The sequence below is a fragment of the Capricornis sumatraensis genome, chromosome 21, assembly GCF_032405125.1.
Source record: "Capricornis sumatraensis isolate serow.1 chromosome 21, serow.2, whole genome shotgun sequence".
NCBI lineage: Eukaryota > Metazoa > Chordata > Mammalia > Artiodactyla > Bovidae > Capricornis > Capricornis sumatraensis.
Window position 1 is genome coordinate 43,671,591 of NC_091089.1, and position 26,041 is coordinate 43,697,631.

Consider the following 26,041-nt stretch of genomic DNA (forward strand, 5'->3'; position numbering starts at 1 on the left):
AGTCTTTCATCACAAGAAGTCTCCAAATGTCTAGGTTGATGGTGTCACCAACTTTTTTTTATTATTATTAATTTTTATTGGAGTATAGTGGTTTTATAATGTTGTGTTAGTTTCTGCTGTACAGCACGGTGAATCATTTCTATGTAAACATATGCCCCCTCGTTTTTGGTTTTCCTTCCCATTTAGGTCACCATGGAGCATCGAGTAAGGTTCCCTGTGCTGTGCAGTAGGTTCTCGTTAGTTACCTAGTTCATGCATAGTATCCACAGTGTGTGCATGTCAATTCCAGTCTCCCAGTTCCTCCCACCCTCTTCAGCCCTGGGTAACTGTGAGTTTGTTCTCTACATTTGTGACTCTCTTTCTGCTTTTCAAATAAGGTCATCTGTACCATTTTTCTAGATTCCACATATAAGCCATATTATACAGTATTACAATATTTGTTTTTCTCTTTCTGACTTACTTCACTCTGTATGACAGTCTCTTGGTCCATCCACATCTCATTTCATTCCTTTTTATGACTGAGTAATATTCCTGTGTGTGTGTGTGTGTGTGTGTGTGTGTGTGTGTGTGTCTATAGATCATATCTTCTTTATCCATTCCACTGTTGATGGACATTTAGGTTGCTTCTGTGTCCTGGCTACTGTATAATACTAATACATTAGCACCACTGACTACTAAATAATAACTGCAATGAACTCTGGGGTACACGCATCCTTTCAAATTATGGCTTTCTCTGGACATATGCCCAGGAATGGAATCACTGAGTTACGTGGTAGCTCTATTTTTAGTTTTGTAAGGACCCTCCAGACCACCTAACCAGACCACCTAACCTGCGTCTTGAGATATCTGTATGCAGGTCAGGAAGCAACAGTTAGAACTGGACATGGAACAACAGACTGGTTCCAAATAGGAAAAGGTGTACGTCAAGGTTGTATATTGTCACCCTGCTTATTTAACTTATATGCAGAATACATCATGAGAAACACTGGGCTGGAAGAAACACAAGCTGGAATCAAGATTGCCGGGAGAAATATCAATAACCTCAGATATGCAGATGACACCACCCTTATGGCAGAAAGTGAAGAGGAGCTAAAAAACCTCTTGATGAAAGTGAAAGAGGAGAGTGAAAAAGTTGGCTTAAAGCTCAACATTCAGAAAACGAAGATCATGGCATCTGCTCCCATCACTTCATGGGAAATAGATGGGGAAACAGTGGAAACAGTGTCAGACTTTATTTTTTTGGGCTCCAAAATCACTGCAGATGGTGATTGCAGCCACGAAATTAAAAGATGCTTACTGCTTGGAAGAAAAGTTATGAGCAACCTAGATAGCATATTCAAAAGCAGGGACATTACTTTGCTGACTAAGGTCCGTCTAGTCAAGGCTATGGTTTATCCTGTGGTCATGTATGGATGTGAGAGTTGGACTGTGAAGAAGGCTGAGTGCTGAAGAATTGATGCCTTTGAACTGTGGTGTTGGAGAAGACTCTTGAGTGTCCCTTGGACTGCAAGGAGATCCAACCAGTCCATTCTGAAGGAGATCAACCCTGGGATTTCTTTGGAGGGAATGATGCTGAAGCTGAAACTCCAGTACTTTGGCCACCTTACGCGAAGAGTTGACTCATTGAAAAAGACTCTGATGCTGGGAGGGATTGGGGGCAGGAGAAGGGGACGACCGAGGATGAGATGGCTGAATGGCATCACGGACTTGATGGACATGAGTCTGAGTGAACTCCGGGAGATGGTGATGAACAGGGAGGCCTGGCGTGCTGCGATTCATGGGGTTGCAAAGAGTCGGACACGACTGAGCGACTGAACTAAACTGAACTGAACTGAAGGACCCTCCACACCCAACTCTCAATAAGAAACAACACTTGGCCAAACATCAGTCAGTAAAGGAAAGCAGCTATGGCTCCAATTTCAAAACAGATTATAATTTTCACTAAAAATATTTGCTTCTAAAAGAATTTGGACTTTCTAACAGAATGCATTGAGATGTAATTATTCTCCACTGCCTTGATTTCCAAGTTTCTAAAATAATCATCCCTTCTAAATTTTTACCGTGAATCTCCATGTCTCAGGTTCTGCAGGAAGAGCCTAGAATTGGTGCTGATAGGTTTTGTAAATGAATAGATGTCAAAAAGAGAGTCAGAAACCTCTCATTAAAATTCCCTTTTCTGCTACACTTGTTCATTCTTAAGCCTGTCATGTCTAGAAAAGTATCCTTAGATTTTCCATCACATTTGATGGAGCTTCTGTGCTGTGATTCGTGAGGTGAGGACAGTTTAAAATTCACAGCCCTCCAAGAAACACCTTGGAAAAGATGTTTGCTAACAGACGGGAAAGATGAAACAATAATCACCCCACTTCTAAATGCTATACAGAACCCGTGGAGGGAAGACGGATGGAGAAGAACGGAAAGGATATTATCAGGGAGACAGTACCAAAAAATGGCTGCAAAGTCAGTAAGGATTGATGCATTGAAGTTTGGAGCTCTGATGTTAGAACAAGAACAGTAACTGCTAGCGCTGACTGAGGACTTCCTGTTTCCTGGTGTATTGCACATGTGGAGCCTTGAGTCCTTAACACCACCCTGTTCAGCAGGGAGACTTCTTAAGTTTTCAAATAGGACAGAGGCAGGTACCCACATGCTTTTGTGAAAGCTCACCCAGGAGAAAGGTATAAACCAGAAGGCAGTGGAGTGACCAGGTAGGACGCTACTGCAGTGATGCAGGCCAGAGGTGCGTGGAAGTCAGATTTTCTGGCTGGTCTTGGAAGGAAAGGAGCAGCTCACTTTCTGCAGAAGCATCCATTTATTCTCCAGACGTTTCAGGGATTCCTTTTTTTCCAGAAGGGATGCTTGCTTGTCTCTGAAGATGTGGGCACCATTAGCACAGGCTTACCGACAAATCACTCTTCCAAGGCAGGTACAGAGGTGGAGGAAATTACAGTCCTTGAGTGGTATTATCATTTCAGACCCCGGCAGTATCTGCATCTGAGGGGAAATGAAAACTGCTATCTCTCTCAGAGATGCTAGCAATCTCCGAGGAAGACTCAAACCCACAGTGACTTAGAGAGTCTGCAAGGCAACTGCTCCAGGCACTCTCCCCTACCTGGAAAGCAGAGCAGTCCACTTTTTGGTGTGAGCTGTGACGAGCCACTCGTTGGCATCACAATTTTGACACCCCATGCACCAGGATAATACAATGAGGACAGGCCAGGTCCAAGTTTCAGAACCTTTGCAAAACTGCTTGATCTCATGATATCCACCATGATCAGAGATAGGCAGTGCTGAAGTCAGAAAATGAAATTCTGGCCAAGTTCTTTGTAGTGACTATGAACAGTGCTCTAAATCCCTGCAGTGCAGCCCTGCCCTGCCCCCCAGGGGGGCAGGGGCACACGGGGCAGCAGAGGCCCCATCAGGACCATCGAGGAGAATGAGTCTGCAAATGCAACCTTTGACCTTCAAGCTGAGGGATGGCCTCCTCGTGATGGCCCTTGAGAGCCCCCTTCAGGGACCAGTGCCACAGGACCAGAGATTCCCTGAGACTCTGAGCTGCCTCTGCAGCATCAGTGGGTGACAACATCCTCATGTGGCTGAAAGTGGGGTCTGGCTGCTTTCTCCTTGAAAGCCAGTAATGAGGCCAGGTTGGTGAAAAGAAAATTTGGCTTTCTTTCGGAAGCCAGCAACCTGAGAGAAGATGGACTCCTGTCCAAAGACCAACTCCCCACCGTTGACCACCAGTGGGCTAGAGCTTTTACAGATGGGGGAAGGGCTCCTTGCAGAAACAGCACAGTCAGCTCTGACTGTCATCTTGAAATTGGTCATCAAAGGTCTGACCTACATCATCTAGATTGTTTTATGTACAGTTAGTATTCAGTTCCAAGGTCTGTTTGTTCCAATTTCCTGAGGCTAGTTCTCAGGAAGGTGGCAGCTTATGTCATGGTTACAGTCTGGTCATCGTGATTAACTTCTTCCACCTGGTGGGGTTTCAGCATTATCAGACAGCTCACAGGATACGGCTGAGAATATTATCTATCACCCTGAGAAGGAACTAAAGGTCTTTGCCTTTGCTTAGTGACTAAACTACTATTGTCGAGTCTTGTTGAATTGCTTTCCTTTGTTTCTGCATCTTCCCACTTCTCTGATTAAACTTATTCTTTGGCTAAAGTTTTTCTACACATAAAATGCAGGTGGAGGACACGGTGGGGAAGGACCATAGAGGCCTGCTCCATCTCACTTACGTGTGTGTTACAGGGGTGTCCAGGCCTTAGAAGGCTGCCCAAGATGGGATATTTCTGTTCTTTGTGATAAGGCCCATTCTGACAGGTGTGAGGCGATATCTCATTGTAGTTTTAATTTGCATTTATCTGATGAGTAGCGATGTTGAGCATCTTTTCATGTGCCTGTTGGCCTTCTGTATGTCTTCTTTGGAAAAATGTCTATTCAGATTTTCTGCCCATTTTTTAATCAGGTTGTTTGTTTTTTGTATGCTGAGTTATGTGCGCTGTTTATATATTTGCATATTAACCCTTATCAGTCACATCATTTGCAAATACTTTCTCCCATTCTGTATGTTGTCCTTTCATTTTGTTGATGGTTTCCTTTGCTGTGCACAAGCTTTTAAGTTTAATTAGGTCCCATTTGTTTTTGTTTCTATTTCCTTTGCTTTAGGAGAAAGATCCAAATAAATGTTGCTACGATTTATGTCAAAGAAAGTTCTGCCTAAGTTTTCTTCTGGGAGTGTTATAGTTTCCAGTCTCATATTTCAGTCTATAATACATTTTTACAAAATAGCCCCTTTTTAAAGCCATCTTACTGTGCCTCAGTCTCTAGAATTCTGAAGGACATTGGCCATGCCTGTGGAATGTTTAGCAACAACCCAGGCTTCAAAGTGACTGTTTTTACCTCTTTTTCTCCATCACTCAACTGAAGAGTATTTTTTCCTCTCTGCCCACTTGATCAGTGGTTTTCAGATTTTTTTCCTGCTTCGGTTCACTTGAGGGATATGTCATATCATTAGCAGGAACTTAGTACTTAAGTGATTCTCAAGGTGGAAAGAAAGAGGGTTTTGAAATTGGGCACACTGACTGAAAGGCAGGTAGATTGCAGGTTCCTCCAGGGTAGACCTGGCTTCCCATGCCCAGAAAACCAGTGTGCAGACAGCAACAGAGTTGTGTGTCATCCAACAAGCTTGCTCCATTGCTGAGCCGTGTCTGACTCATCGTGACCGCATGGGCTGCAGCACGCCAAGCTTCCCTGTCCTTCACTGTCTCCTGGAATTTGCTCAACTCATGTCCATTGAGTCAGTGATACCGTCCAGCCATTTCATGCTCCCTCATCCCCTTGTCCAACAAGCTTATTCCACAAAAAGTGGGAAACAGAAATGCCTCACGGCTTATGACCCTCAGCCGGATGGCTTCAGAAAGCTACACACATGGTGCGATGTGGCCAGCTCAGTGGCCAAGGGTGAGGGACAGAGTTCAGAGCCAACAGCCCTCGGTCTCACCTTCTCCACTGCCTGATCTCAGATAAGCCACTTCACACCTTTTGATCCTAAATTCCCTTCTTGGTACAGTAGAAATAAAAAGACTCTACCTGGTAGAGCTTCAAAGATCCCATAAGCATATATTATTCATATATGACATTGCTGTAAAAAGTCACTCATTCAGAGCAATATCCAACAGAATAAAAAATATTTTTAAACTCAGTCAAATGTCAGGGGTAGTGTTTCTGGGCACTGACACATCACATAACTTTTTTAGGCTGCAAACGTCAATTCCGTTTTCACATGAAATAGAGATGTTAGAGAGCAGAAAGGCTGTAGAGCAACCATTGAGAAGGTCATCACCCACTGAATCTTGCAAGATAGAAAAATTCTTCAAAAATGGAGTTGAATTAAATTTCAAGAAAACATGGCCATTTGAAGTCCTGAGATTAATTAGCAACTTTTTAAAAGATATCAGAATTTTGACATTTAGATTTCAGTTTGTTTAGAAATAACTGTACATGAACTAGACAGCATATTAGAAAGCAGAGACATCACTTTGCCAACAAAGGTCCATATAGTCAAAGCTATAGTTTTTCCATACATCATGTATGGATATGAGAGTTGGATCATAAAGAAGGCTGAGTGCCGAAGAATCAATGCTTTCCAATCGTGGTGCCAGAGAAAATTCTTGAGAGTCCCTTGGACTGAAAGGAGATCAAACCAGTTAATCCTAAAGAAAATCAAGCCTGAGTATTCACTGGAGGGACTGATGCTGAAGCTGAAACTCCAATACTTTGGCCACCTGATACAAAGAGCTGACTTATTGGAAAGACCCTGATGCTGTGAAAGATTGAGGGCAGGAGAAGGTGATAGTAGAGGATGAGATGGGTAGATAGCATCACCAACTCAGTGGACATGAATTTGACCAAACTCCAGGAGATGATGATGGCAACCCATTCCAGTATTCTTGCCTGGAGAATCCCATGGACAGAGGAGCCTGACAGGCTACAGTCCGTGGGGTGGCAGGGAGTCAGACACAACCGAACAACTAAGCATGCATGCATGCCAGGAGATAGTGGAGGACAGAGGAGCCTGGCATGCTGCAGTCCATGGGGTTGCAAAGAGTCAGACATGACTTAGTGAGTGAACAAGAACAACAGCAGCACATGAGTCAAGATTCTGGTTCCTCCCAGTCCTCACCTCTCTTGAGCCTCACACAGTCCCTTTGGCTGCCTCCGTCCAGGACATTGATGATGACAGTGACTGGTGGTCACTGCTATCTCTGGCCCCGAGCTCCCTGGCCACCTTCCCATCAGCACTGCACTCTGCGGCCTGTCCACAACTGTGGTTGCGTCTTCAGTTGCTTTAATGCAATAACAATAAATAGTTTATATGGACCAAATAAAATACAACACTTGGAAGAACCCAAAAAGTAGTATGGACAGAAAACAAATGAAGTTCAGAGACGTGGCACACACCAGTGAATGCATCTTCCTTCTCTGAGCGTGGTGATCTTAATCATTTTATGTGCCCAGTTTTGTTCATATGAGAAAGGGAGGAAAAATTCGATTTCAGAAGCTTCAAAGAAAAAAAAAAACAACTCGATTCCACACTGCCTGAGAACATACTGGGCATTATGTACAACCCTGACCTGCATCCTATTCTTCCAGGCAGCTTTTCTGTTCAATAGGGGGTTTTTTCCTCCTTTTTTTTTGTATCTGGCATTTTTAACAGACTGCAGCATCTTGGAGTCACGTTCTCTTGAGGTGGGCAACTGAAATGTACCATTATATCCTGCGGAAAGTGACAGTGGGATGAGAAGTGGGGAGGAAGTTACTGAATTGCAAAAAACGTGTTTGCTGTTCAGACACAAACGGCTGTGAGAGACGTCCCCTGTCCTTCCACTCTGTGCCCGGGGACCGCGTGGCATCTTCGTGTGGAGTCACTGGTATTCACTAGAGCTTGCCTGCTTTCATTTTTATTGTTTCTGAGACTTATTACTCTTCAGAGTGTTCCCCGGTTTGCTGCCTCTTCTCAGTATATATGAGCTAAGGTAGTCAGAGGAAACACTTTAATTACATTTTAAGTAGAATCAGAGCCTAAGTCTATTTATGAAAATTCTAACAGACGGTATAGCAAGGCCATTAACTTAAATCCCCAAAATAACATAAAGTGTTTTTTTAAATAATAAAAAGTCCATAGTTGGTGCATTGAATTGTATCTGCATATTAAAAATAGGCCCTGAACATTAAATATTACCTAACTGCGCATATTGTATTTGAAAAGCCCTGCTGTGAAAAGCACCCTGGGACCTGGACTGTCGAGGTGTCTCCCAAGCTGGTCTTTATGCGGCTGCTCCGAGGACAGGGCCTCATCAGCAGCTAACGATGTTCTCGCGTTGCCTTCGCTGTGTCTCACTGGGCCTCTGTTTTAAAGATGCTCCTGTGCTTTGGTTAAATTGGATTTTAACCACAACCTGCTCATAACTTCAGTCAAGCAAAGACTGGAGAGATTAAGGAGGATTTGAAGGTTGTACTTAAATGTAAACTTTAGGGTGGGCAAGCTGAGTATTGCCCCCAAAATTCCTGTGCTCAAGAATCCTCATGTTTCTTCAAGAACCCAAGCTCTCTCTTTCTCAGCCACTGCAGGATTCAAAACCTAGTTGGCTTTCCTTCCAGTAAATGTGAGAGGAGCAGCGCTTCTCTAGAGCCTCATAAACAATGTGATTTCTTCCTTCTCAGGAAGACTGGTTCCAAGTAGGATTCTTCTGAAAGCATTCCGTGATTCAATTGATGTAGCTTTATTGGAACACATACAACTTTTGACCTCCTTGCAGATAAAAGAGATAGCCAAAGAACCTTTGTTCTTACCCTCAAGAAAAATACCCAGCAGAAAATCTTCTAAAATGTGTGGTGATTTGCTTCATTTATTAAAAGATATTTAGAAGCCAAAAGGGCTGTGAAATAGGGCACAGTAGAATGATTGTGTAGTAAAATTACTTAATTTTCCTTGGGCGCATTTCACTAGTGGGTTTATTAGCAGCTATCTGTCCAACTCATGGTCTTCAAAAAAAAAAAAAGGTGGTATGTCACAAAGTAGTCAGAGAAGGCTCGGTACCTCAGGAAGACAAAGCCTGGAAGAAGAGCCACGTCTGCCTCTGGAGTCTCAGATCTGTACTGGGCCTCGCTGGGGGCCAGACAGGAAACTGTGTTCCATGTCCCTGATGACCTGCATTTCTGCCCTGGTTACTATTTTGCTTAGACTTCCCAAGCCAGGAAGGCAGCCAGAGACTTACTCTGTCAAAGACCCATCTTCAGGTCACAGCTTCTCTGAATGCCAAGTGGCTCTAGAGCTATAGACAAAGTTTTATTTTCTAAGTAGAAATTTAAACAGTTGTCTTTCATCCTACTGCAGGAATAAGAGGGAATCCAGTCTAAGGTAAATATTTTCTCAACTATTTTGAAAATGTATGCTAATGGAAAGCCGTGACATTTACAACTGGGTCCATCTTAGAAATTTTTACAATGATAATCTCCATAACAAAAAGAAACAAAGCCAAGTTATCAATCTAGAAAGTCTTTTTTTCCTCTCTGACTTCCGCATTAGATATATTACTGATGTTACAAGCCAAAGACAAGAACACATGGTTTTCATCATGAGTGAATTCCGGGGGAGATTGGCTGTGTAATTGGAAGCAAAACTGCGCCAGAATATGCTAGACCCAGCGGAGAAGCCAATGGTACCCCACTCCAGTGTTCTTGCCTGGAGAATCCCAGGGACGGGAGAGCCTGGTGGGCTGCTGTCTATGGGTCGCACAGAGTCGGACACAACTGAAGTGACTTAGCAGCAGCAGTAGCAGCTAGACCCGGTCAGCAAATCCATGAGTTAGAAGACCATGGGTGGCACCAGCCATCTGATCGTTTCCTTGAAGCAGCTTTTTGTTTTGCTTTGTTTAAAGAAAATACATCTTGCCACTTAAACTTATTCATATTATTCCTGGATAGGAAGCTGGGAGGTTCATGGCAAGAACTCTCACTTCTGCTGTCTCACTCCTGCTGTCCCTTCCCTGTGACAATCACATTATACCCGGAGTTAAAATTTCCTGTTTTGGGGAAGCAATCCGACATCTCTAATATTCTCTTGTTGTAAACCTTGATTTAGAGACAAGGAGATATAACCTAGATTGGAAAGCAGTCCTCGGCCATGTGTGGATTTAACTGCTGTCCCCTCCAAAGTCCTTGTCGGGAGGGGTGCCCGGAAGAGCCAGGGATTTAGAGTCAGGAAGCACTGAGGTCTGGCCCGGGCTGGTCCGTGATGAGCTGGTCTGTGGTAAAGTCTCCCTGTTTCTCCTATCCTCAACGTAGCAGTCCTCCGTGGCTGCCGCTCTCATGAAGATTAGTCAAGGCAATGGACTCTTCATCCTGCTCACCTATCAATACCCCCGCCCGCGTGGTCAGTGCTGGGAGATGGAGAGCACGGGCCCCACCCTCATAAAAACATGCAGAGCTCAAGTGCAGGGAGATTGGTTATCATCTCATTGCTTTTACGTTTCCTGCTCACCAGGTACACGAAAACAGCCAAATTAAGATAACTTTTTTAGATTCACAGACTTAGAGAATGAGAATTTATGGTTACCAGGGGTGAAGGGGGTGGGGTAGAGATTAGGAGTTTGGGATTGACATGTACACACTGCTACATTTGAAATAGATAATCCACAAGGACCAACCGTATAGCACAGGGAACTCTGCTCAATGTTCTGATAAACGGGAAAAGGAGGGAAAGAATTTTTAAAAGAACAGACATATGTGTATGTATGACTGAATCACTTTGCTGTACACCTGAAACCAACACAGTATTGCTAAATCAGCTATGCTGTTGCTGTTATCGAGTTGCCCAGTCGTATCTGACTCTTTGTGAACCCATGGACTATAGCACACCACTATACTCCAATATAAAAGAAAATGTTTTAAATAACTTTTTTTAAAAGCAAGGGCTATTGGAACTCCTGTGATCGCCACAAATGCTAAAGAAACACAACTGTGATGTGAGCACCATCTCCACAGGAGAACATCTGTCTGTCAAGAGTGGGAAGGAGCTGGCACTAGTGACTCAAGGTGGCATTGCCTCCCATGGCCCAAGACCATCTCCTTGTACTCATGGAGCCAGTGCCCCCTCCCTGCACCGTAGTTGCCCCCCTCCTATCTGTCTCTTGTCCTCTGGTGAGTTAACTAGTACCCAGGGATCTACTGGAAGATACCCAGGTCTTTCCCAGAATCAGGTCCCTTCTTCCTCTTCCCATGAAAAAGACAAAGTCTGGAAAGTTTCACATGTGTGGAGAAGGCAGAGGGGAATGAAATTGGTAATTACATTGCGACAGACTCAAAGTATTAATAGAATTAAAATGTCATAAGGGAAGTCAAATAATAGTCATTACTCAACGGTAAAATAACTGTCACTCATAGAATAACAATGACACAATTCAGAAAAAGAGGATGACTTTTAAATCCCTGAAGCTATTTTAAATGCATATTTTATGGAGGAATAGAAGTTACATGTCTGAATAAATCCTTTATCCTATAATGGTCTTGTTCTAGATGGAATTAACTAGTGGTTTTACTGTATCATTATTGATTTAATTTATTAATAACCCTTAAAATGTTTTTTGCTTGTTTTTGCCCTGCATTGCATGGCATCTTACCCTTCAGTAGCAGTGTACATTGGGAATCTGTTGCTGTTATTCAGCTGATAAGTCGTGTCCGCCTCTTTTCCACCCCATGGACTGCAGCACTCCAGGCATCCCTGTCCTTCACCATTTCCCAGAGTTTGCTCAGAGTTCTGTGCATTGAGTCAGTGATGCCATCCAGTCATCTCATCCTGTGCCACCCCTTCTCTTCCTGAATCTCTGAATCTGTTAATGCAGCTCTTAGTGCGTAGTTCATCTAATCCTGGTCTGCCTCCATGATTTTTTCGAAATGATAAAATACAGTGTAAAAACTATTAAGATAACGAGGTGTCCACAATGACTAAGACTAAGATACCTTATTTTAGATGGGCAATTTAATATTGATGCAAATGTAAGTTGGTGCAACTGCTTTGGAAAACAGTATGGAGGTTCCTCAGAAAACTAAAAATAGAACTACAATATTAACCAGCATATACCTGGGCATATACCTAGACAAAACTACTATAATTCAAAAAGATACATGCACCCCCTATGTTCATAGCAGCACTATTTATAGTAGCCAAGACATTGAAACAGCCTACATGTCCATCAACAGATGAATGGATAAAGAAAATGTGTGTGTGTGTGTGTGTGTGTGTGTGTGTGTGTATGATGGAATACTACTCAGTCATTAAAAAAGAACAAAATAATGTCATCTGTAGCAAGGCAAATGCAACTAGGGATTATACTAAGTGGATTGGGATTGGGGAGGGATGAACAGGGAGTTCGGAGTTAGCAGATGCAAACTGTTGTGTACAGGATGAATAAACAAGGTCGTACCATGTAACACAGGGAACTATTAATAGATTCAATATTCTGAGATAAACCATAATGGGAAAAAACATAAAAGAATGTATATAACTAGTCACCTTGCAGTTAATTTTACTGCAGAAATTAAACACCATATTGTAAATCAGCCGTCACTAAAAACTGCTTCCCATGAGGTCTGTGAGCAGATGCATCCCCACCCCAGTCGTACTAAGGAGCAGTTCAACGGATCAGGCACAACTGGACCCGTGAAAAGGGATCATAAATTGTTTCTGTTGAACCCCAGACTGATCACTTAATAGTGGCTACTGGTGTAAATAGCCAAGATGGCCAAGTGCTCTGTAGGGGTAGAGATTAAGGGAGCAGAAAGGAGCTTTCTGTTCTAAAGAGGGAAGTTGGGAAGCTGCCCTGGGGTGTGTTTGAGGATGTGCGTTCCTGGCAGCACGTTCTCTGGCCCCAGGATGTGTCAGGACGATGCTTTCAGGCACCTGCTTTGCCTGCATGTCTTCCTCCTGCTCGTCTCTTCTTTCCCAGTTGCTGCCAGAAATGTAAAAGTAGGTGCAGGAGAAACAACAGATCCGGGTCACCAGATGCTGCTTGCTGCCGTCCTTCTTCCCAGCTCTTCCTCGCAGCGTTGACCACGGGAAGGCGAAACAGAATGTGGACTAAAGTGGAAACTAAAATCCCAGATTTTTTTTTCACATGTCAGCTGATAGCAGAGGACATTTTCGTTATAACTTGAATGGAAAAACGTATATCTGACTACCAACTGAAAGATTAAAGACCCTGGGCTTAATAATGCCAAATCCTTAAATAAATGGACATCTAAGCTCCATTGAAAATGAAGGGAAACTCTAGCAGAAGTTCTTAGAGGATTTTAAGCTTGAAGTTGTGAAGTCTTAGCTTACCTACTTTCAATTTTAACCAAAAGTAAATCTTTCAGTTTGCAATTGGGAAGAAAAACGATATCTTTATATCTCATAGGAGAACACTGAAGGATGATGACATAATTAAGAAGTTGAAAGAACAGAGATAAATACCCAGCCATTTTTAATACATCATACAGATGAATTGGGGCTTATTCTTCAGTCCCCATCCATATTTGTAACATTTTAACTAAAAGAAAACAAAAAAACTAAATTAAATATTTAATATATAAAGTAGTTTAATAATCCATTATCTCTTTCCTGTGAACATTCTTTTCCTTCCTTGACCCTCGTACATTTTTTAACAACACCCTCCGTCGTTAAAATCCCTGTGTTTGTTTACTGCACCGAATTGTAATTCGTCATGTCACTTTTCTCTTTCTTCCAGAGCTTCTTTGAAGGGCAGTCTGCACCATGGGACTCTGCTAAGAAAGATGAAAACAGAATGAAGAACAGATATGGGAATATTATTGCCTGTAAGTGTTGACAGCATCATTGCGCTGTGATGTAACTTTCTTTTCACATCTGCTAAGATTGACCACCGGCCTCATGCGGCGAGAATTTGCAGTGCAATTACTGCCTTCATCTCACCGGAAAAGCTGGTGTGATGCTTTTCCTTAAGGAAAAGAAAAGCTACCTAAATACCCCCGCTACGTCCATGTGTCTTGCTGTGGCACTGGTTTTACTTTTAGATATAAGGTTTGGGTAACCTAGGTAATGTGCAAATGCTAAGAAAATGCATTCTGGAAGGAGTAAACAAAACAGATCTGATGATTCCCAGCTGTTTCTTGGGAAGGAATAGAAATAACTTGAAGCATGCCTCGATGCCAGGATCTTGGGACTCTCAGCAGACACGAGCTCATTAATCCTGGGACACTTGGGGTAAGGAGGTCAGTAACAGCCCCATTTTGAGGACAGGAAACTGAAATGCAGAAGTTAAATGATCGTTCCCATATCACAACACTCATTAGCAACGGAGCTGAGATGATAACTCAGAAATTCCCAGTTCCCATGAAGCGGAATGCCACCAATCCATAATGTCTCAGTCGGTTCTTAAATCGAGCCCAGCCTCATTAATGTTCCGTAACGATGTGGAGAGGCCTGGTAGATTGATGAGCTTCCCTCTTCCAGGGCTGAAGCCATCCATCCTTGCATTGCACTGCTCAAAGCCACACGAGTACCGACAGGGTACTCACAGAATTAATGCTATTTCTAAAGATATGTTAAAGAACAAACGATAACAGTGTGAAATACAGAGCACCTAGCCCATCCAGCCTTATTACTTATAAGAGAACAAATTTGAAAGGTTCAGGTAGTCCCAGGGAGCCATGTATTAGCTTGCTTGTTTGTGTAAATGCGGTTAGATTTCACCTGCCTGAGTTAACGTTTCTTGGTGGGACAGCTGAGATCCTGTAGCAGCGTCTACTGCTGCTGTGAATGTGCTAAGCCATGTCCAACTCTTTTCAATCGCATGGATGGTAGCCCACCAGGTTCTTCTATCCATGGAATTCTCCAGGCAAGAATCCTGGAGTGGGTTGCCATTCACTTCTCCAGGGGATCTTCCAGACCCAGGGATCAAACTTGCGTCTCTTGCGGGTCCTACCTTGCAGGTGGATTCTTTACCACTGAGCCACCAGGGAAGGCCACACTATGATGCCTGACACGTCACTGAATAGCAAAATGCTGACTGTAGTCAAGCTAGTGAAGTACGGTATCGTCTCCTTGCACAGTTGTCATGTTTCATGTGTGATGAAAGCGCCTGAAATCTACTCTCATGACAAATTTCTGGATTCAGCACAGTGTTAGTAACCCTCATCATCATGCTGTACATTTCCTGTCTAGATTTAGTCATCCTATGTGGCTGTCACTCTGTCCCCTTTGACCAGCAACCCCCATCAGAGCCATTCCCCCACCTCTCAAGCTCCTGGTAATGACCCTTCTACTCTCTGTTTCTATAGATTCGACATTTTTTAGATTCCATATACAGATGAGATCATGCTGGGGTTTTCTTTCTGCGTCTGGTTTATTTCACTCAGCATAATAATGTCCTACAAGTTCATCCTCCTTCTTGTTCTTGTTCAGTCACTAAGTCATCTCCAACTCTTTTGTGACCCCTTGGACTGTAGCCCACCAGGCTCCTCTGTCCATGGGATTTCCTGGGCAAGAATACTGGAGTGGGTTGCTGTTTCCTTATAGTTACAAATGGTTGCCTTTTCCTCCAGTTTTTCGTTGCTTTCTAAACGAATCCCTCTAGAACTGTCTGGTTGTTTATATAATTGTCTGTAAGCATCTACACTGGCACATTCTGAGACATTAACCATCTTAGACCACCAAAAGATTATTAGGGCTCCCAAAATAGGGTTTGCTGATTTTTAGATGCTACTGTTCATCCACCCCAGCTACATAGCAGGAGTCTGACACTGTGTATGGGTTGCAGAAATACCACCACTCCTGGCTTAAATACCAGAACTGCCCTGGTGCCCCCCACTTTGTCCAGTCTGGTGCTGGAACTCACATCTGAGCACTGTCTCACTGGGGGGTGGTAAAGAATCCGTCTGCAATGCTGGAGACCCGGGTTCGATCCCTGAGTTCAGAAGATCCCCTGGAGAAGGGAATGGCAACCCACTCCAGTATTCTTGCCTGGAGAATCCCATGGATAGAGGAGCCTGCTGGGCTACAGTCCATGGGGTCGCAAAGAGTCAGACATGATTGAGCAACTAACACACGTGTTTTTAATTATAGCAAAAATGAATCTTTGATATTGTTAGTGTTGTAGAAGAACTTGAAGAATAAAAATATTTCCCTAAATCACCCTAATGTATGTGCTCATACTGGTTGTTTCTTTCAAGGCATAGAGAAGAGTATTACATCTCCCTTTCACCCCAAGAAATCCTGTGATTGTAGGAAACTCGGTTTCCCTGGCTGGGAAGCCTGCTCCAGGAAGCCCAGGCTTTGGGAATAGCGCACTAACTAGGATGAGGAATTGGGGGATTCAGGGAACAGGTCCTGGAGATTCTTGTTATTGCTTTTCAGAGAACATAAAAGTGCTTTAATGATCACATTCATTGTTTTGCAACAGTGTTTGCATATAAAATGGTTTTAATGGTGCTTAAAAACTGTTTATTGGCTGTTGTTCTTAAGTAAGTTGAACTTTTCCCTTATTTACTCAACACTTTTGCTGAGCTAGCCCTTCCAAGTATAAACGAATACTCCCTCCACCATTGACACACACAGACACATGCATACAGACACACAAGCAGAGCCCTCCTAATACTCTCAGCAGTTCTTTTTTTCATTCCACTCTTCTTTAATTTTTATTTTATTTTTTATCTTTTTTAATTTTTAAATCGGGTTTCCCTGCTAGCTCAGTTGGTAAAGAATATGCCTGAAGTGCAGGAGACCCTGGTTCAGTTCCTGGGTTGGGAAGATCTGCTAGAGAAGGGATAAGTTACCCACTCCAGTATTCTTGGGTTTCCCTTGTGGCTCAGCTGGTAAAGAATCTACCACCTGCAATGTGGGAGACCTGGGTTTGATCCCTAGGTTGGGAAGATCCCCTGGAGAAGGGAAAGGCTACCCACTCCAGTATTCTGGCCTGGAGAATTCACAAAGAGTCAAATTTAAAATTTTTTTATTTTTATGATAACACATCTCAGCAGTTCTTAATTGTAACTAACAATTACAATTGAGAAAATAAGATGCAAGTCAGAAGAAAAGAATGAAACTCTGCCATTTGCAGCCACTTGGATGGACCTAGAGGGTATTTGGCTAAGTGAAATAAGTCAGAAAGGAAAATGCAGTATATTTTCACTTATGTGTAGAATCTAAAAAATAAAACAAATGAATATAACAAAACAGCAGCAGACTCGCAGATACACAGAACAACCTGTGGGGTGCAGGTGAGGAAGGAGGGAGGTGCAGGACAGGGTAGAGAATTGGGAGGTATCAACTACTAAGTATAAAATAAATAAACTACAAGGGTGTCACATACAGCACAAGGAATACAGCCAATATTTGATAGTAAGCTTCAATGGAGTATAAGCTATAAAAATTATTGATTCACTATCTCTATTTTATATACCTGAAAGTAATATAATATTGTAAATCAACTATACTTCTACTGAATAGATGATAGAATAATGGATGGATGTGTAGATAAATGGTAGGATGAGGATATGATATGATACGACATGAGATGATAGAAGAAATAGATAGCTTCAAGGAAGGCATGGACTCAGAAGCAGCTCCTGTATTCCTGACTTGGGTGGATGGAGAATGGGTGAGCGAACAGATAGATGGAAGTACGGGCCATTTACAAGATGTGTAACCCTGGAAGGGAAAGTGACTTGGAGCTCAGGGGTAGCATGGAAAGCTTGTGAGTTTAATCCAAACACATATTGTCCTGCCTTTGACATATTCAGATGGGATTCAAGTAGGCAGCCATATGGACAGGCCTGGAACCCAAAAGAGATGTAAAATAGCCAATCTTCAGGCAAAGGACTGGTGCTTGTCAGCTTGTCTGTGGAGGAAGCATGGAGGGCGTGCAGGGCCTTGGACCCAGCCTGGAGGGCCTTTAATAGTGAGAACTGCTGAGACGAAAGCACTGGCACGTGCGAAGGAGCATGTGTCATGGGGGGGGCGGGGCATGCGCGGTGCCGGCTAGGGGTCTAGTACAAGGAGGACGGGGATGTCCAAGGTGGGGAGTAGCCCAAAGCTACTTTGAAGTTGCCCACAGCTGCTTGAGGTGGATGGGGGAGGGAAGGGGGTGCAGCCCTGACAGTGGGGGACCCTCGACTCTCACGTGAAGAGGGGCCCTTCTGAGGTCTAGTTTTCATCTGGACTCGGGGTCCCCATGCTTTGTGAGGTGACTAAGAGGACAGTGAGGACAGTGAGACCTGGTCTGTCCCACCCAGGTCTTTACCAGCAGTCTCGTCTCCGTCTCTGTGGCCCATGCAAAGGGCTGCACATCTCCAGGACTTGGTCTTAAATCAGATGCTTATTCTTGCTAATGTAGCGACTCCAACAGTTTCTGTGTCACTTCTGAGGGACATACTACTGTCGCGATCCAGGTTAGGTGTAAAAGCAAGCAAAGGGAGGAGAGAGAGAGAGTTGGAGGTGAGTTTAAAGGGGTAAGACTCACTGGCAAAGCATCCAGCATCAAAAATCCAGCAGATGAGAGTAAGACAGAAACGTACCCACCAAACCCGTGTAGAAAAGAAAAGGGTAAATTCTAGGAAAATTAGGCAAAATAAAATTAGAGTCAGGGGATCTGCCAGGAGCCTGAAAAGAGTAGGCATCCCTGACAGAGGGTCTCAGTTAAAGAAAGTCAGGCACAAGGCAAGACTAAGAAGTGAGCAACACAAAACCCGCAGCTGGAGTGAAGCTCAGCACGGAGCCTCCAGCGCTCAGCTCAGAGCTCCTTCTTCTCACTCAGACCCTGCATGGCTAGACCTGGGCCCCCCACCCCCTAATGGGCAGTGGCAAAGACCCCAGGCTGGAGCAGGGGGTAGGGATGGCAGGATGCCCAGCACTTCCTCTCGGTTACCTCGGCCCCTCTGCCTCTTGTACCTTGAAACCAGTACAGCACCCACCCTTGGCAGGATGTAACCACAGGGAGAGCAAGGCTGTTATTTGCAGCAATCAATAATAATTAAAATTAATTTTGAGTCTCCTGTCAGAGGGCAAATGTTACTTAGATCATTGTGATTCCGATTTGCCTTAAACATGTCATCAATATTTAGCAGAAGGGGAGAACTGGTTAGAGATGAAAGATCGTAGTGACAGACGCCATCTCTGCTGCTGCAGTAACATCTAATCACTTCCTGGTTCCAGCTGCAAGGCTGTGACCCAAATCCATCGTGTTCAATATGAAAATGTTAAAATATTTGAAGCTACATAGAAGTGTTTTAAACATAATATTACTTGATAAAAAGGGCATAAATAACATGGTTTAGGGATTGAGGGACCTGCTTTAAATCTCTAATTACCCTGCCTCTGATGTGCAAAGGCAGTCATACACACACACACAAATACATGCATACACAGACAGACAGATATATATACACATAAACACACATATATACACATATCTATGGTGTGTATATATGTGTGTGTACATGTGTACACACAGATACACACACAAGACTGACTTATTTACACAAAAGTACATACATACATGGGCTTCCCGGGTGGCTCAGTGGTAAAGAATCCGCCTGCCAATGCAGGAGATGCAGGTTCGATCCCTGGGTTGGGAAGGTCTCTTGAATGAGGAAATGGCAATCCATTCTAGTATTCTTGCCTGGAGAATCCGATGGACAGAGGAGGCTGGCAAGCTATAGTCCATGGAGCTCTAAAGAGTTGGATGTGACTGAGCACATACACACACACACACCCATACATACATATATAAACACACATAAATACATGTGTATATACACACACCTAAATACATACACACTCATAATGTATACACATACACACATATATATACTCATGCCATAAGTATATACACACATACATAGATACACTCATGCAGGCATACATGCAGGAAAGTACAAGCAGATTATAATTTTTCAGCAGTAAGCAATGGTTTGTTATGACCAGGTCTTAATGTACCTGTCTCTTAACCAAAAATATTTTTTTTTGCCCTATTTCATGTAGTAAAGGCTTTTTTGGAAGAACTTAGAGGAACGGCACAGACCTTTGATGCAGATCGAGTTTCTCAAAATGGCAGCTTATCACCCTTCTGGATGGGGTAGCATTGAGTTGTGGCTATTATATAAACATTAGTTGGAGTTTGATCATATTCCATTCATCCATGGCTAAATAGGTTTCTTTTTCCAATTAAAAAAACAATTCGTACACAGTCAAGAAAATGTGTGCAGTAAAGAGGGGGAAATTGTCCAACACCTCACCCAGCACATTCAAATTCTGCTAACATTTTATTTCTCTTTCCTTCAAATCTCTTTTTTCTATGGCTTGAAGTTGCTGGCTTTATTTTGAGCAATAAAAATAGATTTTTCTTGTTTTCTTTCTGATTCCTAAGACAGTGCAAACTATGTAGACAGTTGAAGTGGTGCGTAAAATCATAAATGGAAGAAGAAACATCCCTCCCAATTTTGCCACCCAGCAGATGTCCCATCTCTCTGGTTGCTCACGATGCTCCTATACACACATCCAAGTGCATTAGATTATTTCATAAAAACAGACTCTTAGGAGACATGCTGCTCGCAGCTCACTCTCCTTCACTTATATTGTGTCACAGAGATTTTTTTAAGTAAAGAAATTTAGAGTACTCTTTTATAGTGATCGTTTCAGATTCCATTGTTTCATAAGATCACTGAGAATCAATTCTTTGCTGATAGTGAATGGTTTAAATTGGGTGGGGCTAGAATAAATTGTGTCTTAGGAAAGGAGTTTGGGGCTATCATATGACCCTGCAATCCTATTTCTGGGCATGTATCTAGAGAAAAACATGATCTGAAAGAATACATGCACCCCAATGTTCATTGCGGCACTGTTTAGCCAAGACATGGAAGCAACCTAAATGTCCATCGACAGAGGAGTGGACAAAGAAGATGTGGTGCATGGATACAGTGGAATATTTGCCATAAAAATGCATGAAATAAGCCATTGGCAGCAACATGGATGGACCTAGAGAGTGTCATACTGAGTGAAATAAATCCCTCAGAGAGAAATATCGTATGACATCCCTTATATGTGGGATCTAAAAAGAAGTGATAGAAATGAACTTGCAAACAGAAGCAGACTCACAGACTTAGAGGATGAGCTTATGGTTGCCAGGAGGAAGGATGCGGGGTGGGGGGGTCGGCGGGGGGATAGTTACGGAGTTTGGGATGGACATGTGTACACTGCTATATCTAACATGGATAACCAGCAAGCTCCCATATAGCACAGGGAACTCTGCTCAGTATTACATGACAGCCTGGGTGGGAGGGTAGTTTGGGGGAGAATAGATATATGTATAGGTATGGCTGAGTCTCTTCCCTGTTCATTTGAAACTATCACAACATTGTCTGTTAATTGACTATACCCCGATACAAAATAAAAAGTATAAAAAGAAAGGAGAGGAAAAGGAGCTCTTGGCATGGATTCACTGGAGAGGGAGGCATCTGAAGGCAATTATGAAATGGTTCAGGTGAAAATATCAGGTCTGGAAGTCACAGCAGTAATGGTACGAGTGACAGAGCTGTGTACCAAAACATGGCTTATATTAATTAACTCAGTCTGAACAAAAGCACTACAAGGTGGGCGCCATGTTATTTCCATTTTAGAATGGAAGAAACTGAGGCACAGAGGTTAAATAATCTGTCCAAGGGCATAAACTAGAAAGTGACAGAATTAGGAGCCAACGCAGAGATTTTTACTCCAAAGTCTGTGATCTTAACCTCTGTGCAACACTGTACACAAACAGGGATGGAAAAGAAAAGCTGTTGAGTAGATGCCAGGGGATTCAGATGAAGGGGTTGTTGGGAATCATTCAGCCTGTTTCCTTTACCTGCTTATGCTTTAAAACTCGCTAAACTCATCTTCCCCAAAAAGTGGTTATGTGGCGTTTTCAGTGCTACCCTGCTCTGCTGGTCCCCAAGCAAGCCTACAGGGCTGGTTGTGCTGTGAATTGCCAGACTCCTGCAAGGCTATTGCCTTTATTCGTAGAGGAAAGTAACTTCCTTTTTTTTATTGAAAGATAGTTGATATTCAGTGTTTCAAGTACACAGCAAACTGATTCAGTTAGACATGCATATATACTATTTTTCAGATGCTTTCCATTATAGGTTATTACAAGATACTGAATGTAGTTCCCTGTGGTAGACAGCAGGTCCTTGTTTAATTTTTATATAGTATTGTGTATCTGTTAATCCCAAATCCCTAATTTATACCTCCCCACTCTCCCTGGGCTTCCCAGGTGACACTAGTAGTAAAGAACTCAGCTGCCTGTGCAGGAGGTATAAGAGATGCGAGTTCGATCCCTGGGTCGGGAAGATCCCATGGACAGAGGAGCCTGCTGGGCTACAGTCCATGCGGTCGCAAAGAGTCAGACGCAACTGAAGGAACATTGCACAGCACTTCTGCTTACCTGTCTGTAGCTCTACACCCGTATAGATCGGTCTCTATGTATCTATCTAGATGACTGGATCAGATAGTCTTTACAGCTGCTGTGTAAATTCTCCCTGAATCAGTTATAACATCTTCCTGCTTCTGTCATTAAGTAAATAAAAATCTTTGACATGTGTTCATCTTTAAAAAAAAAAAAAACTGGAGAAATAGCAATGAAGTTTAAAAAAAAAAACACAAAACTTTGTGGGGGTTAACTGAATAGTAGGAGATGGTGAGAAAATTATTTCAAAGGCTCTGTTTTTGGGAAATGAGAGTACAGTCTTTGCAGAGATCAAAGTCCCTAATGAGAACATTCCAGAACCACTTGAGAGGCCCAGAGGCGGTAAATTGTGGGGAATGGGCAGTACTTACCCTGAGGTTCCCAGGGAAATAAAGCCTGGAAGAGGAGGGATTCTGATAGGGAGCGCAGCAGATTCTGAGACAGCCCTGGGTCAGAAGCTTGAGAGGCTTGGATGCGGTGCCTGCCTTTTAAAGCATGGCCTGGGGAAAGTCAGGGAGTAAAGCTGACCATCAGAGGAGCTGACTGAAGCCCAGGGGCTACAGCAGAGCGGGGTATGGTCCTATTGTAGCATCTTTCTTTTCGGAAGCTCAAATGGCTTTACCCGGGAAACTGCTCAGCACTTCTCTCTGACATCATTTGTGGGCGCTGGCTCTTCTGACACAGACGAGAGCTGTGACCATCCACATGTACCCCGTTCCCCAGGAACTCCCCTCCCCATGACCCAGGCCAATTCTGGACCAGAGCCTCTGGTTTGAAGCAAAATGGATTCTAGGATACTAGTTCTTAGAGCATGTCTGCCACAGGAGAATTTCTGCTCGCCCGGGAGCCCATTCCTGTGTCACTCTTGCCAGTTTGGGCAGCAACTGTAAAGGTGGTGAGAAGAGATGCCCGAGCGTCTGACCCCAGCACGTGGTGACAGCGGGCATTCTCCATCACTCGCTTGACGCCAGCCCCCCTGACCCTCTCTTCCTGTGGTTTAGTTTCATGCTCACAGTAATCCCATGAGGAGGCACTGTGACACCCCATTTGCAGGTCAGGGAAGAAGATCCCAGCGAGATGAAGCAACTTGCCTGGAACCACAAGGAAGGGTTCCCCTGGCACCCCGGCCCTGGAGCCATGCCCACTGCCCGTGTTCTCTTGGAGCAGAGCAGAGGGACGTGGCCCCTCCAAGCTTTGCCCATGTCTGACCCACCTTATCCCCACTCTCCAGATAAAGGCGTTGTTACTGGTTTTGTTGTTTAGTCACTAAGTCATGTCTGACTGTTTGTGACCCCATGGACTGTAGCCCGCCAGGCTCCTCTGTCCGTGGAATTCTCCAGGCGAAAATAACTGGAGTGGGTTGCCATTTCCTCCTCCAGGGGATCGAACTAGCATCTCTGCGTTGGCAGGTGGGTTCTTTACCACTGAGCCACCAGGAAAGCCCAAAGGTATTGAGCCCAGGCTGATTATAAGGCTCGGACAGAAAATGATGTGACCATCTGTCAGGAACTGGAGTGAGAAGTCCCACCCGTGAAGGAAAGCTAGAAACTTGACACAGAGTTCCCCCTGTGGAATCAAGCACAATGGTCCTCCACAGAGGGTTGAACTGGAGGGACCAGCTGAAATGTTGGCTTTCACCCGTTAACAGGTCACAACAATAAATAGGTTCCAGTCAGCAGTTCATCCGGTGATCTCGGGTCAAATGCCTGTCACCTGCAGGCACCCTGACTCTAGCCTCAATCTGGGGGTGTCATTTCTTACCCACTAACCCAGAAGAAATGTCAGCAGTGTAGAGGCAGGGCCTCCACTGCCCAGGGTCATGGCAAGTGGGGTCTCAAAGCAGTTCCCCTAACCCACCCTGCAGTCCTTCCCTCTCAGAGAGGCTGGCATTATCTTCCAAATACAGGGTGAGTAAGAGCATTCACTGGAAGGAAGATTTCTCTACCCCAAAGAACATTCATTTAGAAAAGCAATTTTTAAAGGACATTATTTTTTTAAGTTCACTTTTGACTCATTTAAAAGACATTTGGGGAACTTCTCTGGTGGTCCAGTGGCTAAGACTCCACAGTCCTAAGGCAGGGGCCCTGGGTTCAATCCCTGGTTAGGGAACTGGATCCCATATGCCACAACTAAGACCCAGTGCAGCCAAATAAATAAATGAATATTTAAAAAATGAAAGATATTTGGGAGTAGGAGAAATTCAATGTTCCAGACACAAACATAGGGATTGGGGGTGGGGCAGCGAGCAAAACACGAAAACCCATCCCCTTTTAGGGCTTCTAGCACTTTCCTTTTTAAAAGATAGATTTTCAAGGAAATAACTGAGGTGTCTGAGTAGCATTTATAGAGAACATTTTCCATACAGAAAAAATGTTTAATGTGGCTAATTGATACCACCATCATGACCCCTAGAAGGGACTTGCTGTGCTTGAGTATTTATGTTTTTGTTTAATCATTAAAACGGCCCAGTTGGAGGCAAGTGCTGTCGTCCCTCGTCCAGATGAGTGGCCCAGGCTTGGTGGCATGGCTGATGGGGGCCAGCCTGGCTCCACCAGCCATGCCCTTGTTGCAGGAGGAGAGAACCCTGGTCCAATGACAGAGGTTAGAACCGTGTCCACAACTCCCAGAAAGCTGGGTGGTGGTTTATAATCGTTGTTTCATCAAGGTGGATGTCAGAGACAGCCTTCAGAATCTCAGGGCTCGTGTGTGATTTAGTGGAGCTGCTAAACTTCCAGTACAAGAACTCGTCCTGCCGTGATCCACAGGACTCAGTAAAAGTTTCAGACCTCTGCCGGCACTTCGCGTCTGTAAACGATCAAAGAATGTGTTAATGAGATTTCCTGTGAAATGCAGAGGAATATAAACCCTTCCCGTCTTAACAGAAGTGTAGGGGTGTAACGTTTAATTCTTTGTTTACCTCTAAAGCGGCAGAATGTGGATGCCCTCTCTGTAACATGCTCGCGTTCTGCAGCTCTGCACAGCCCCACAGACAGCGTTTGTTAATTGCTGTTTTCTTATCGTTTTCCTTCTGCAGATGATCATTCCCGGGTGAGGCTGCAGACCGTAGAAGGAGACAACAACTCAGACTACATCAATGGAAATTATATTGATGTACGTATTCTGTGACTCAGTTGGTAAAGGATCCACCTGCAATGCAGGAGACCCAGGTTTGATCCCGGGTTGGGAAGATCCCCTGGAGATGGGAATGGCAACCCACTCCAGTATTCTTGCCTGGAGAATCCCATGGACAGAGGAGCCTGGTGGGCCACAGTCAAAAAGAGTCGGACACAACTGAGTGACTAACACGGATTCTGACCTGTCAGTAAATTCAACTGTTCTGGCACATAGCATCCTGTGTATCTGCTCCAAGACAGGTAGACACAGGTTCGACAAAACACAGCAGCCCTGTCCCATACGTGCAGAGCTTGACCGTCAAGAAACACGTCAGCCTCGGGCTGATGAGCCTCCCCCACCAACCCCCATGACAGTCTCTGCCCTCTTGGCCGCTCCATGCTTACGTGGACTAAGAAAATGGCATTTCCATTTTTGTCAATAACTTGGGTTATTTGACACTTAAAAAAATCTGTTTGCATATTAATAGGACAAAACTCTCTAATTCCTCATTCGATGATTTGCCGTCTCCTGTCATCACGGCACTTTTAAGTTGCCTTCAAAGTCGTCTGCAGCTGTTAACCAGGACTTCTGACACTCGCAAGACGTGTCATTAAATATGTAGGCTGCTTAATTATTGAAGCCTGCTTCTTTGTTCATTCTGCATCATGTTAACTGAATGTCTTACATTAGAATAAATTCTTTGGGAGACAGCATGTTTTCACTTGAAAGAATGAATGAAATCAAAAGTAGACTGAAAATCAAGGAAACACTGCCATTACCTCCAAGGCCCGAGTTTAATAGACTGAAGAGATCTCAGCTCCTGAGGCATCGTCCTCTGCGCTTGGACTTCATGCTGGTCCTTAATCCACAAGCATTTCTTTGCACAGGTTTTATTCAGATATGTG

The 26,041-nt window shown here is 43.8% G+C and overlaps 1 protein-coding gene across 3 annotated transcripts in view; it reads left to right on the forward strand.

Annotated features, from left to right (window-relative positions):
- The window catches only part of PTPRM (protein tyrosine phosphatase receptor type M), a 655,853-nt gene that overhangs the window by 558,824 nt on the left and 70,988 nt on the right, over positions 1-26,041 (forward strand). For all 3 annotated transcript variants that reach the window (XM_068993577.1, XM_068993579.1, XM_068993578.1), the window contains 2 exons: positions 13,296-13,383; positions 25,057-25,133. In XM_068993577.1, the coding sequence (XP_068849678.1) occupies positions 13,296-13,383; positions 25,057-25,133 (165 nt within the window). The remainder of the gene's footprint in view (positions 1-13,295; positions 13,384-25,056; positions 25,134-26,041) is intronic.